Genomic DNA, 15,361 nt, shown 5'->3' on the forward strand with positions numbered 1-15,361 from the left:
TGTTAAAGTTCTGTTGCCATGACACCCAGACGAGTTAAACCCTGTAACTCCTCCAGCACCACCACCACTCCAGGTCAAGTGTTTTTGCTCTTTTTACCACTAACGAAGGAAACGCCAGCGGATTCACGCTGCGGCTCAGCCTTTGTGAGCCTGTGCCACCACAGTATGATTCCGGTTTTCCCTTATTTTTTTCATGCTGGTTCCCTTCACATCTTTCCCTGGGACAACGATAAGAGACAGCAGGAAGGAGAAGGTAGCTGGTCTGGATTCAAGGTGACCTTGTGGGATGAAACGATGGAGGCCGCTTACAAAACCGAAAAACAGAAAAATAAAAACTCATCTATGTGTTGCACAGGCTGACGTGCCACCTAAACGGGATTCAATCCTTAAACCACAATTTATTTTTTATGAAGAAAGATTTCAAGTTTAAATTGGATTAGGATTATTTTAAAAGTATTTATTTATAATTTTAAGAAAAGTTTAACCCAAGAACACTAGTAATGATTTTTATCTCCATAAGGTTGGATCTTAGGTTTCATCATCACCATCACCATCATCATCATCATCACCATCATCATCACTATCTTGGAGAAGAACCCCCGATGTCACGATAAAGTCTCAAAAGTGGTTATTCAACACGTGCTGCTGCCAACGCCACTGATCGCTGATCACTCCTGGGAGTTTCTTCTCAGAGGGGAACGTCGGGCTCCAGCTTCAGCACCACGGAGAGCTCCGCCCCCGCGTTCTGGGCTGAGACTGGAGGAAACGGAGGCAGCTGTCCTCCATCCAACGTCTGACCCGCCCGCGTGATGGCCGCTGTTTCTCTGGGACGAGGCGCGACTCCCTCCTCGCAGCGCGTGCTTAACCTGCCGCCCGGTGGCCTCAACCCGCTGCGTGACCCCTGCAGAAGGGGGCCGGACACCCAGCTGGTTGGAAAACAAACCTGTTCGGCTGAGATGTTCCACAGCACCAACCATCACTGATAAGAGCGGTAATAAGCGCGGCAGACATGGAGCTGGAGTTCACTGCTCTAGATGTAATTAAGATATGGCAACAGAGGACTAATGTCAGGTGTCGAATAAGCCCTCCACTCCAGCTTACCTGACAATAAGCGTAACAACAAATACCCCTCTGGTGTTATCTGGCCTCCATTTTGGTTGTTGGGCAAATACTGTGCGTGTGGGAATCAGAATGGAGAAGAAATTAGCAGCAACAGATGCCAAACTCCCTCCTGAGAAACACAAAGAGCAGCCATATGGTGTGACCTGATGTTCTCTCTCTCTCTCTCTCTCTCTCACACACACACACACACACACACACACACACACACACACACACACACACACACACACACACACACACACACACAGAGACTGGATTACAGCATTGAGGCAGGACGGGCCGTTTTAAGGAGCAGAAAGATGTTTGAAAAGGTGAATAAAATGCAGGTCGGACGTCCACAACAACTGTCTGGTCACAGTTCACAGTCGTTTCTGGTCTGTGACACCTGCCTGTTGAAGGGACAGATCGCGAGAAAGACAAAGTCAAGGTCTCCTCGACTTGATCCAATTAATGTCTGGAACATTTTACAGTGTTATCAGGACAAGAAGGAAATAAAACGAATTAAAGTGAGGGAGGAATGACAGACGCGGGGACTTGACTTTGCCACCAGACCAGAAGACGGAGCGTGTTGAACATGGGCAATAAGGACGTCACCTTCGGAGGACGCGCAGCCTTTACAGTGACGTTAAACACAGATTGTGTCAGTTCTGTTCAAAACACTCAGCTGTGCGTTTCCTGAAGAAACCGACAGCAGAATTTCAAAAGTCCTCCATAAAGGAGATGATTCCAATCAGGAAGCATTGTCACCAAAACTTCCCATTCGATCCGGGACAAGACAATTAACAAAACAATTCAGAGGCAGTTAGTGGACTGATATTCGCAGCGGTTTTCCAGTCGAATCTCTTCCCTGCAACCAAATTTCAGCTCAGAACGTCCATCGGTCACCTTTCACCTTTGGTCCAAAGGCTGCAGAACCCAGTCGCTCCCTTGGCTCATGCCCCGACGCTGGGGCATGAACCCAAACATTACCTTCATGTTTGGGTCAACAAAGAAGATTCCACGTGAAGCTTCTCAGTACCACCCTCGCGCCTGCTGATGGTGCACGCCGAGCCGCTACCGATGTTGGAGCAGTCCTCGCCGCTGGAGCCGACGGCTACAGGACGATGGGAACCAGACGATTTAGTTTGAAAGCTCGGCCAAGTCCCACTTTGAGCGTTCTGTCACAGGATTGGACACGTAATGACCTCAGCTCTCCTCTGTACAGAAAAAGGGCTAAAAATAGCGTCTTTGTCATGTGCAACCTCCTGGAGACCTCAGCCTGGCTGGTGCTCAAGTCCATGAATCAATCATGAGTCTTAATGAGAGGTCTCATTGTCTGGCGTCGCCCTTCGCCCCAAATTTCTGAACGCTTTCATTTTTCAAGAGGATTTGCTAAGAACAAAAGAAATACCAATGATCATCATATGGACAATCAAAATAGAGGTTATCTTCATCTTTGCAGCTCTACAAGGACATTTTTTAACTTTAAATTGTGTGAATCTCCCAGAACAAGCTATAATCTGGAGAGGGGGTTTAACGTGCACGGATCTGCTAGCACAGACAGGCTGAGCATGTCAAGGACAGCTACCGGGGGGAAACCGATCTAAAGCTTCAGATTAGGTCTAACCGATCTCCTGCTGGGTGCTGATGGCCAATTTAGGTGGAATTTCAATGATTTTCTGTGCAGGTCACTGATGGGAACGGCGTCTAGCGCCAACGGCGTCATTATCTATGGGCATGCGATGATGGAAAATCACTTTCAGTGATTACTGAACCACTTATCAGCGGATGTGTCATATTGTCAGTGTGTTTGGAAGCTGGACTTGAGTTGCTCCACAATTAATACCGCTGAGTCCAAACGGTGAAGAGCAGCACTCTGACGCTGGTGAGGAAGCAGAGGCACTCAGAGAGGCGCAATAAAGGGCAAAGCTCTAAAAAAAAGAAGAAAAAAAAAGAAAATCACCTTTCAGAGGATGGTGCTGCATTTTCAGGGCCAGTGGGGTCGGCTTGGCAACTGAAAATATACATTTTTAAAAATGCACACCTGTGTGAGAGAATATAATCATTTAAATGGATATTAAAAGGCTTTTTTTTCCCCATCGAAAATGGCAGAGTAAAAAAAACAAAAACCACCTAAAATGGATGGTTTAAGCTTGTGTTTATCAACAATAACTAGCTTCCTGTACAAAAATGGAATAAGACCTTAATTTCTGCAGCCATAAAATACATTTTCTCAGTTTCACTCAATGTTTCGCAACCCTCAAAGGTTTTAGAGCAGCATGTAAAAGAATTGTAGCCATTTTTATCAGGTCTGTTTAGTTTATTTCCTGGCATGTTGTCCATCATTAAAATACACTAAAGATAACCAATAATACAGTTTATTGTTGTTTTTTTCTCCATAATAGTGAGACCCCGACTCCTGTGTAGTGTCACCGCTCTTTGGTGACACTGGCAACAGGGAATTAGGTGTTAGCTGGCATCTTTATGAAATGCATCATGATGAGAACATTGCAACAACAACAACAAAAAAGGACAATGCCCACAGTCTGTAAAAAGTCTGGACATTTCAACTGACTTCAGTCGACAGTAAAAAGTTAAATGCGCAATTACACTGGAATTTGTTAAATATCAAAACAAAAACTATCAACAGAAATGCTTCTTCTTCACAAGTGTAGCAAAACACATTGTTTTTTTATCATAGATATAATAACAATACTGAGATATTGTCACGATAATGTGATAACAATAAATTACAATAATAGAAATGAGCATCGTCTTTTGCCATTCAATCAGAAAACCTGGAAATAAAACATAGAATCTCAATTGGACAAGACACTGTACAGCCAGATTTCCTTTTTAATTCTGCAGATCAACAGCTGAGTTCATGGAAAGCCCAAACATTATAAAAAGGTAGTGTTACTCCTTGTAATCAAAAGATGGGAATACAGGACGGGGAAGGGGGGGGATTCAAAGTTTGGCAGTTTGAAGTGTTCCAGTTGATTGAATGAAGCTGGCGTCCTCTCAACCGCGTGTTAAAGTGTGTGCACCCCCCCAGACTCCGTGTCCGGCCAGCTTCAGCTGGGCTGGGCGACGGGCGCGGATAAACGCTAGGACAACAAGAGTGCTGACGGGCAAGGACCTCACGGCGTAGAAAGAGTTAAAAATTGTGAAGCTTCATTACAAAAGGCAAATGCAGCACCTTAGAATACCACTTGCTGGCAAGCATAACACAGAAAAGAATCCCAAAAGGCAGCAGAGCCGTTAAAGTCAGGTGATGATCTGACCCACGATGAAGGGAGACGTTTCCTTTGCCTTCAGGGCTCAGGGTGCAAACGTGCTGACAGGTGGAGCGGGGCCGGCTGCAGGTCGGTGCACAGGTCGGCCCCCGTGGTAGCGCGGTGACCTCGGTCTGGGCTGAGGGGAGGGGACCTGCCGCAGAGAGAGCCGTGATGGCGGAAGCGTTCCCCCGTCGTCCGACCTTTGGCGGATGTGCGAGAACCCGGAGACTTGAGTCGTAGCAGCCGACGATACCGAGAAGCCCCCGGCGCCACGCGCCGCTCAGAGGGTGGCGAGAAGGAGCCAGTGGATGGAAGAGCTGCGGCTCACACGCAGGTGCCCTGGAGCGCCGGAGGAAGAGCTTTGCGGTTCTTTAACGACTGGGTCTTGTCTTTAAAGTCCGACGGTTTCTGCTGTGAGACGTCTACCAGGGCGCTAGCAACAATCAGTCCTGAAGGAAGAAACAAAAAGATGCTCATTAATGCCTTTAAAGCTTCCTCGCTTGCATGTGCCCAGCGTCCCAGTTCGGCAGCCTGACCTGACTGTCCCGGTGGAGGCAAACCCGAGGGTCCAGAGGGCAGATGCAGCAGGACAGTCAACACGGCGGCTTTGCCTCCTGAACACGGCTCCATGGCGACAGGTTTGGGAGCCCCCTGTGAAGAGGGGGGGGGGGGAAAGGACACATTATTTGTGGAGTTATTGTAATGCGAGAAAGTTAACGCCGCGGTGCAGAGCAGGACGTGGCTGTTTGGACTTTACAGTAAAAACGCTGCACAATGGAGTGTCACAAATATCAGCGATAACGTTTGTGATGTGTGACAGACGGGATCCTGAGTGATTCGGTTCAGGCTCGGATCGCTCGCCGCCGACTCAAGTTTCCATCTGAAACGTCTCGACAGATGTTTACCGCCGTGTTGCGATTGAATTGACTTTTGCGGCTCTAATCGCCTGAAGTGGCTGCATCTGCCCCCCCCCACCCCCCCACGAGACAACACGGGAAGGAAAACAAAAAAGCGCACGGCGCTGCGCGTCGGGACGGTGGCCTAACCCTCCGCGGTAATGGCCGAAAACCGCTCGTCTCCAGCGTGGAATACATGTCACCCTGGTGATGAATGCGAGGCTTTGGCAGCATGTTTCAGACGAGGGGATGGAAATTGGGGTACGGTAATGTCTGGAGTGAACCGCCTCCGCTCTGGCTGCATTTAAAATGGAGATGAGAGAGGCGCCGCATGCAGAAGCGAGTGCTGAGACACGGCGGCGGTAGCGTGTGTCCTCCAGTCGCACGTGTGCTAAGCACATTTTTAAACATGCTGTGCTGTGTCGTTCTTAAAGGGCTAGTAGATCCTGGATGTGCAACACAATGTTGCTCCTAAGGTAAAGTCGGGAGAGAGGCGACGTTAGCGCCACCACGAACGTACAGGGGCAGTTAACTGGTCAGGCAGTTGGTGACCGCTCCAAACCCTGCGCACTTGGCCCAGCATCTAGTCCTGTTTTAAAAATAGAAACTGGTTTGCCTTTTAAACTGTTAGGAATGGAGCACGTTTGGCATCTCATTGCTAACGGCCACTAATGGCTCCTGCCACCTGTTTGTCTCCTCTTATGCTTTGCTTTCCTTCTACAACGCTCCTGTTCAGCGTCGTTGGCTTGGTAAAACCCTAACCTACAATTAAACACATCCAATTGTTCATATAGTGGTCTGTAATGCCATGCTCAACAGTACAAACATTTACTCAGCAAGACAACCTTCCTGTTCACTTTAGCCTCATTCAGTCTCATCAAAGTGCTAAAAATGCATAAATATATAATTTCTCATCAACTATTTCATTCTTGGGGCACAGGATTTATATTAAGTCTACCTGAATGTGATGATCCCAAGCTTTCATTTAAAAAGAAAATAAATGTTGATCTGGATGAATTCATGGGAATGATAGCAAAGCTGAAGTTATTCCATTTCCATTTCAGTCACAGGATTACATCTTCCTATCCAAACCTTTATAATTGCTGCAACCATTTCCATATTTATCAAACAGGCTTACACAGTCTGCATTTATTTACTAGGTCTGCATTACCATCATTTACACACACACACACACAGACACACAGACACACACACACACACACACAGTCTGCTCTCCTTTCCCCTCCTGACAGGTGTCATCCATCACGGCGGCTGCCCGCCCGTTCCATATGTTGAATGTCGGCCATCGTGCTTAGAGACATCAGTGACATCAGCGCTTGGGCCTGAAGTGCTCTGGGCCCCGATTCAACTGGCTCGCTGTCCAGCAGCCGCTCACTAAAGCCCAGATCAATCTCCTGAGGTTTAAACGCAGCAGAAGTGGGAACTGATCATGAAGGCTCCTCGTGTCCTCTCAGCTGGAGGGTCCGTGTTGGCACCAGTCCTGCGGTTAGACAAGCTAACAATCACAGGATAAAGCCTTCGCGTCGCACATGCCGGGCTGTGTGCGATGGCTGCCCTGTTCCCAGAGGGAGCGACACGTGAGCTGCCTGTACGTTGACCTGGAGGAGGTCGGCGTTGCTTTAATGGCTCAGACAGCAGTGATGAGAGCGTGGCATCGGTGTCCTTTCTGACACTAACAAATATCTCCAAAGGCTAAGTGATGCCAGATGCTAACCAATCAAGCTTTATAGGGCTAAATTAGCTTCCCAATATCACGGTTCACCTTCAACTGGTGCCAAACACAGAATTGTTGGACTTTTCTCCCCAAAAAGTGTCCAAAGCACACAGACACATGATTAAAGCATTTGCATCTACAGGTGGAAGATGGCTTGATTTCTCTGAAATGAAACTAAATAAGGTTAAAGTTAACAACCTTAATTGGGATGTTTAATGATTTGAAGTCTCCAAAGTCAGCGCTTAGAAAGGTTTAAAAGAATGTTTGTTAATTATTGGTAAGGGGAATTTTTCAGGCTAAAATCCAGAAAAAGAAGTAAAGTCAAAATCAATACATAAATGGAATGTCGACTTCATAGACACATGTATATGGCATTCCATTAAAATGTAATTAAAGTTTAAAGTCAAGGTCACTCTGCATCTTGAGAAGGTGTAGGAACAGAGGAGCGGGGATGAGGTTCCTGCTCGGTTGTCATTTCCAAAACAGCTTATCATGTTGTTTACAGCAGAACTCCCCAGTGGATGGAGACTCTCTACCTTAACAAGAACACTCCCTTCGGGTTTTTCCAGGAAAGGCCTGAAGGAAATGATTAAATAAGAGATGGGCGCACGCTGACGAGTATGCAATTAACATTTTACTGAACTCAAGGTGAAGCCGTGCTTTTCCACATAAGGATTTTGTCTTTAAAAGCTCGATGATAAAGTGCATCCTTCCAGCTCAGAGGCGTTGTTTTTCCTCTCGGCTGTTCTTTACATTGCCCTTCACAATACCATAATGCGCTTTGAGCACCTCTCAGTGCTACACTAATGGCTAATGTCACGTCTCTTTGCTGGTTGGCACGGTGATTTACAGCAGGGGAGAGTGCTGGCCCTGGCTAAGAAAAGTCCGCCGCTCCCCCAATGTCAACTCAAGAGTGTCTTCTATTACTCCAAGAGTTGAAGAGCAACTTCAGAGGCTCAGTAAACGGAGGATGTGATGGCACGTGACTCCGACTTGTTAACGCCGCTTCTCAGGCGAACGCCTCGACCAACCCGACAGGAAACGTTCCCCAGTTCCAGGCGCAGTGCAGTGGGCCGCGCATCACTTGAGCCAATATTAGACCACAACGCTAATGGGTCGCAGTTTAAAAGAGAAGCAGGTATTATCGGATCAATATCCAATATTCCTGTGCAATTATTGGCGGCAGTTTAAGTGAAAAATCAAAAGCGCGCAGGTGGCGAAGACAAACATTTGAACTTCAATACCTCAACAGAGAAAATATTCATATTGAGCTTGATCAACACTAAGGGGGTTGTGTGTGTGTGTGTGTGTGCGTGTCAGCAGGACTCACGTCGACCACAGGTTGCATCAGATCCATACGTTCTGCCGTGGCGTCCAGCGCAACAGCGACTGAGGCGAATGGACGGCTGGCCATCTGCTGACGCTCTCTCATCAGCTGCTGCAATGTCAAGCACAGGAGACGGATTAGGAAACCATGGCAACGCTGAACATTAGAACAATGGAAAACGTTGTCAATATAAAGCGGTGTGAAGAGCGGATACGAGCAGCTGGTCCAAAACCAACAACCTGCAGCTAAACTGGAATAAAGCCAGAGTTGGTCTTTACTGGTCAAAACCATACTGGTAGGTCTGGTCAACTATGGGATGCAGATGTTCTTTTATGAGGCAATCATAATATGGAAGATAGGTGATAAGATTGGCGAGAGCTGGCGCTACAGAAAATAGCTTTACCTGGTCCCATCTAATCAATATTGTACAACAACTTGTGCCACAATTTCATCAACAACCCGGCGCCTGATCGATATCCAAACGGGTCCCGTTTTAGTGCCAAGGACATCGCTGACCGCTATTGGATTTGTGATGAGCTTAAGTGTGCCGCATGAGGATCTAATTTCACTTTAGATCACCAGGTGTCGTGCGGTGGTGACAACTGGAGTCATAAGCTGCCTTCTCGTTGAACCGCCGTGATGTTCACTAAATGTGGATGCACGATTCCATTCCCAAACACGAGTGTCACAGGCAACCCTGCAGAATGTCAGATAGTAGCTGAGGCAGGTTCCAACCCCCCTGGAGCTGGCAACCACCTCCCTACGGCACCAGAAAAGAGCCATATGATCAATTAATCGGAAACCACAGATGTCAGTATTCTGACAGTCGTTTATTATATACAGCATTTATTTAGTTGCTGAACACCAATTGGCAAAAGTCCCGAGGTCTAAAGAGAGCCGTAGCTTCCGACTGAAGGTTTTCCAGTACCCTGAACAAAGCAGTTGCCAGTTTTTGGTTCTGTTGATACGAAATGTGGGAAAACTTGATTAGATGATGCACGACTGTTCTGTCGGCGTTGAAGCACTTTTTACAGGCCATTGTGGCTCCAACTCAGAAAGAAGCTGTCTGGAAAACATTCCCTAAAGCTAAAAAAGCCTCATAGGAGCCAGTGAAAATTGAGATTGATCACCCGATTGATTTTTTTTTCTTTTTGTGAGACCCATGGTGGATTGCTGAGCATCTCTACTATTAAACATCAAAGCAGCAACACCAAACCTACGGATTTGAGCCGCAGGGCCGGCACAGGTCAGACTGAGAAAGCCTGCCCTTTACACAAAGATAAAAGCAGGATGGAGGGTCCGGCTGGGCTGCTGCAGCTCCTAACGCCTCAAATCCAGCAGCATTCATCCTAAATGTCAGATAACAGTAATGGTATTTATCACGTGCTGGAATTAGTGGGGAACACAAAAGTGAAGCCTGAGCAAGGGACAAAATCAGGTAAGACTCTGGGGTCGTGCTTTACTCGAAAGAGACGGCCGCCACGAGATAATAAACAAGCGAATAAACAACCAAATTAATGGCGGAGAGTCAACCAGCTATTACAGATAACAAAATGTAGAGAAGTGCTGCAACACTGGACAGAGTCTGCCTCAGGATCCTAAGGAATGAATAGGTTTGACAGAAATATTATTCAATGAATTATTTATTTAGTTCAAACAAGTGAGGAGCACTGGAGAGAGTCTGACCACAAACAGCCAGTTCTGAAGAGGTGCTTTCAGACTTTTAACGATTTCCACACTTCAATAAAGATGCTGTAGGGAAATTCAATTACAAAGTGACTTTAAATCCACTCTGGTATTTGTGCCGATCTATTAAAGCTGGAATTTCTACAATTTTTACACAATATCTGTTATAGTGGACCTAGAATGTCCATTACAGCAGATGATATCGCCCAAATTCCACTCTAATCTCTTTGACAAGACAAGAGAATTTTTTTCCCTAATAAATCCTGTTTTAGTAAACGTTGAGAAAACGTCCAAGCTTCCAGATTAATCTTCGATCATGATGAATGGCTCATCAGAGTTAGACTCCAGCATTGAAAAGTGGAAGAAATTATTAAGAGTTCCAACTTTAAACTGAACAAGGAACAATCAAGGTGACCAGGAGCTTAAAGAAGGATAATCTCATTAGAGCAATCGATAGCGGGTGATTGAGCTCTTCAAATGGAACAAGATTGTGAAGCGGCACAGTCTGCATTGGAGACACAGCACCAAATTTAGTCCTTTTAGTTCTGTCAATGCAAGTATAATGGCTAATCTGACAGTGGGGCACTTCATCAAAACTGGGCCATTGTTGCATGGCGGAGAGGTCGGGGGGGGTCATCAGCAAGTATGTTCTGAGAAAGAAGATCCAGATTTCAGATGCAAGAATAATGAGACCATTTCGTCCATGTGCCAGTCAGAACTGGTTCACCTGAAACCACGGGGGCTGAACAATGTCCCTGCCACAAATGAAGTCAGAATCAAGTCTGAATGGGTAAAAACTGTTTACAGCGAACTTTAAATAACCCACATGCTCACAGAGGACAACATGACAACATAAACTGGATCCGTTCAACGATGAGATGAGACGACCTAATGGAAGCCGAGCTGTCGGCCTCAGTCTAGCTCTGCTTTGTCCTTTCCTGTCACAATATGCTGGTTTAAAACACAAACGCGCGGTCAAATGAAACGAATTAGATGTGTTTGCATGTTTATGTGTAATACGTCTCTGGGTTCCAGACTCGTTAAATGTCAACGCTCCCTCCCATCTGTTTCCCCCACAGGTAGCTTCAGAGAGGTCAGCCCTTGTCCTCCTTGGTGGCATTTACAGCTGTTGTCTTTTCATCCTTGAGTCCCCGACTCGGGGTCCAATTCTTGTCACCTTTACTTAGCTGAAATTATTCAAATACAACAGCTACACCTTCGGTGCTGAGTACAAGATAAGCTATGTAGGAATAAGAAACTGCACAGCTGCCTCCAGACAGGCAGGACAGAAGCAGGGGGAAGGCAGTAAGAACCAGACATCCATGTGCTACACATCTGGATCAGCCTCATAAATACTCAGAACCAGAGTCACCCTGAACCAGTCTTTTTTGCACCCGATCTATACAAAAAAAAACACCGTCTTGCAACGTCTGATCAATACACCGTTGCAGTGCTGACTTCAGGTAGGCCTACGTTAAAGTTATTAATGCCAAAGCAGCCATGTTTCACAGAGAAATTACATGACACAAAGCTGTTCAAGAAGTGGGCGCATAACTGGAGCCATTCGGCGACGGTTGCCAGATCTTAGCAGCCTGAGCATTTCTGGTCACTGGCCAGACAAAAACAAGTACTAATAACTAAAGCATCAGGCTCCTTTTTTTGCATGTAAAATATTTCCACACTAAAAATATTGTAGCCGTGTTCTAGCCTGTGCTGAACAGTGTCATAAAATAGAGCCATTACAACCTACAAACTGCGCGCGTAATGTGGCAACGGAGGCACTACTTCTGATAGTGTAGCACCACTACACAGACATGGCAGCAGCACAACATCCAATGCTAATCAATAACCATCTGCATCAAAATGTCAGGTTGCGTTTATGGTCGTTTAACCGGTTGCAATTTGTTATGGTCATTTTTTTTTTTTGTAGAGTAGCTTGAAGAGTGTGCGTTAACCTCCATACGTCCATTACCGTGCTGTGTGTACCTCTGTCTTTGTTGACAGACAGTATCTGGCTTGTTTCCTCCTCAGTCAGATACGATCTGACACTATTAAAAAAGGTGCTGCTTAATCTAATACTTGGGCTACCACACTACCCAAAATCTGTGTAATGTCAATTAGCGTCAATAAGAAAACTTTGTTCCGTGTCCTTGTGTTATAACAGACTTTTAGCTCAGATCACTCCAGTCCATATATTTAGATGAGCTTCCTAAGTGCATGGGCGGTTTTTCACAAGCACTTTTAAAGTAATGAGAAATCATTCCTCTAGAAGAGCCGAATGCTTCAACAAGGGAAAGAACTCACTGGACCGGGGTCAAAAAAAACATGTACTGTTTAGATGCAAACATTTTAAATGACTGCAAAAAGACAAACAATGATTGAAATGATTGATGATGGAACAATGATTCACAATGATAAAAACATAGAGAAGTGCGCTATAAGAAGACATAAAGGATGCACATTTATGTTTCAGAAGGACAGATATGAAATATCCAGACATGTAAAGTGTTCTGGTAGCAGGAGACGTGCTAAGACACATTCAGAGCACTGACAAAATACCCTTGAGCAAGGTACTGCACCCCCAAATGCTCACAATGGGACATGCGATGTGCTGGCGACTCATTCAGGGATGTGTCGCCCATATGTAACTGGGACAGACTCCAGCACCCTCCTCATGATTCCGAAAGGGATAAACAGTCAAGAAAAAGAAGGAAGACAGATCTGCACTAGAGAACGTTGCAGGACATGGAAAACCCTTGCAGGGTTTTTGAAGATGCCGTTATGGTGTCATCTTTTCCAGCCCATCAGGTCTATCGTGACCAAAACAAGCAGGCAACCTTTGAACATTTGTGCCTCATTTCTCATCCACCAGTGACTCAGAAAGGCACAAGAGGTGAACGTGCTAGAACTTGTGAGTGTAACATGCAGGAGGCTGAGGTCGTTGGTGTTGGTGTGCCATGCACTGCTACAAAGTCCATCTAATAGACTGACTACCAACCAGCCTTGTGTTCACCTAATGTCAGATGGGTCCAATGGCTGGAAAATAAAGGGTGGAGACTCTTTAACTATTCTCATTTGTTTGCAGATTCCCATCTAAAGTAGCAAACACATGACAGGAAGGGATGCCAACAGGCAACGTAAAAGTTAACAGGTTTTCATTCATTGATATCAGCCCATCTGCCTGCATGACCTTTTAATGACTTATTATTGAGGTAAGATTCATTGGCATGGTAGCCATCCGTCTTGTTTATTCTCACATATCAATTAGATGATATAAATTCAGACCTTATTATTATTATGGATGTCGTCTCCGAAAGTCATTTGCAGGAGCTTTTATCAGTCATCTGGCCAAATGTCAGGATGGGATTTAAAGATCCTGCAGTACTGAGGAGAATTCAGGATTGACTCTACAGAGATGGAAATGATGGCCGCCTTACAGAACCTCAGCAACAATTCCATGCAGGCTGGGTTGAGAGCAGCCGGGAACATTTGCTGCTCTCCCCGATTTCCTGCAGTACCTCCACCAGCCTTTTCCTGAATCTCTGCTGTCGATTACCTCACCCCTCGCCCGCTTATTCCGAAGCCCCGCATTCACATCATCGCTGAATATTGAGATTGCAATATTTACTTTTTGTTTACAAGCTTTCAGTATTTCCTTCAGACCACTTCCTTCAGATTTTGTGCACTGATTCAATTCACATTAGAAAGAAAATAAATTCTGAGAAAACTGGCAAAAATAATTTGCATCGGTCTGAGGGCATGAAATTAAGCCGCGATCTAAGAAGGTGCTAATATTTCATAGATACTTCTGGTAGCTGTTGACATAGCTTCCACGATATAAAATATTCTCCGTATTATCTGTACTTCTGTGTGTAACTGGGTTTTTTACACTTGCTCAGTATTTCCCAAGTCTTTTTTATACTACAGACAGGGCGGTGCTGAAACTGACTCCCTTGGGGCTTTTTATTCCTTCACTTGGAGTTTCACATTCCACACATGTTCAGCAATGACACTTACTTCTCTGCGTCGTGAAGCCCAGCAGGTCTGTTTGATCTTCCACACAACTGCTGCCACCAGGAGCAACGACAGAAAGCAACTGGAACAGAAGAAAGGAAACAAGATCAAGCGTGAGATCTTCAATTGTGCCGTCTGTTGTTAGAAAACAGGCCAGGGAATACCTAGACTGGTTAGTTTGTAAAAAAATATAAAGATTCTTATTTATATGTTGCATTCATGCAGCTGTTCAGCAACTGCTTCAAGACCGCCCTATGGCTGATTTCCTATTACAATAGACATGAATATTTAAAGTTTCCTTTCCATTTTAAAAGGATCACAAGGCAGAGTCGACAAGAGACGGTGAGACATCCATTTCTTTTAAGACTGAGTATTTTGGCCGATTACTTCACTTAATAACCCAACAAGTCCTGGGTGCTACTGGGTTAGAAAGATATGACGGATTGAAAGCTTCCACTTCATTATCCCAGTGACAAATGGGAATGTAAAGATGATTACATGATTAAGAGTCTAAAAATGGCTGAGGTTTGGCCCGGCTGTGCAGCTTTTAGTATCGAAAAGTGCATACAAAATAGATTTGCCATGTAAATCCTTCCTTTTTGTGCATTTGGTTAGAAAATATGGAATCCGAGCATTACAATCAATTAAAATCAATTAAAATGATTGCTCACTCGAGGAGCATGTTATTATTTTTCCTCCATTATTCTCAACTCTGTGAGCTGAGAATAATCCAACTGTCAAATGTTCTTGGAAGACAAACTGACCCTCCATCTGATGTCCAGAGACAAAGGAACTTGCACTTCCTTTTGGAATGCTGATGGTAAGGTGATCAATAAGGGCTTGACTTGAGGCTCAAGTCACATTCTTGGCACATTTCACCCCAGACAGATGACCACTTCTGATTTCACAGGATCATTTATTGATATTTAAACATGAATAGGCTCTCAATTTGGTTGTCGCACAGCTGTTTGATCCAGGATAAGGCCTGAGAGGAAGGTGATAAAATCTCTTTGATGCGGCTAAATGACGGCGGCAGGGATTACGATGTTAAATGATGTCTTTGCTGTGGACAGATTTTCTTCCCCCGTGGGATCCCTTTCGTTCTTCATTCAGAAGTGTTTGGACCATCTTAGACAGCTTTGAGGGTATCAGTGAATAGAGAAGATTGTTGCGTGGGCTTCAAAGACATTTTCACATGACTGAAGTGACAGATATTAAATCCCTAAATACCTTTTAAGAAGTTAAAGCGCATTTTCTTGTCTTTGGTGCCATTATAAAGTTTAACAATCACTGGTGCTGCAAGTCATTTCTATTGTTTCAATTC

At 45.2% G+C, this 15,361-nt stretch overlaps 1 protein-coding gene across 1 annotated transcript in view; it reads right to left on the reverse strand.

The window, feature by feature from the left end:
• Positions 1-3,400: 3,400 nt before the first annotated feature.
• Positions 3,401-15,361, reverse strand: part of atrnl1b (attractin-like 1b) — a 40,033-nt gene continuing 28,072 nt past the window's right edge. Inside the window, exons 26-29 of the mRNA XM_003961566.3 lie at positions 14,041-14,119; positions 8,341-8,448; positions 4,916-5,030; positions 3,401-4,828 (exon numbers count right to left, since the gene is read on the reverse strand). Coding sequence (XP_003961615.2) covers positions 4,704-4,828; positions 4,916-5,030; positions 8,341-8,448; positions 14,041-14,119 — 427 coding nt within the window. The 3' untranslated portion in view covers positions 3,401-4,703. The remainder of the gene's footprint in view (positions 4,829-4,915; positions 5,031-8,340; positions 8,449-14,040; positions 14,120-15,361) is intronic.

The sequence above is a fragment of the Takifugu rubripes genome, chromosome 1, assembly GCF_901000725.2.
Source record: "Takifugu rubripes chromosome 1, fTakRub1.2, whole genome shotgun sequence".
Taxonomy (NCBI): Eukaryota; Metazoa; Chordata; class Actinopteri; order Tetraodontiformes; family Tetraodontidae; genus Takifugu; species Takifugu rubripes.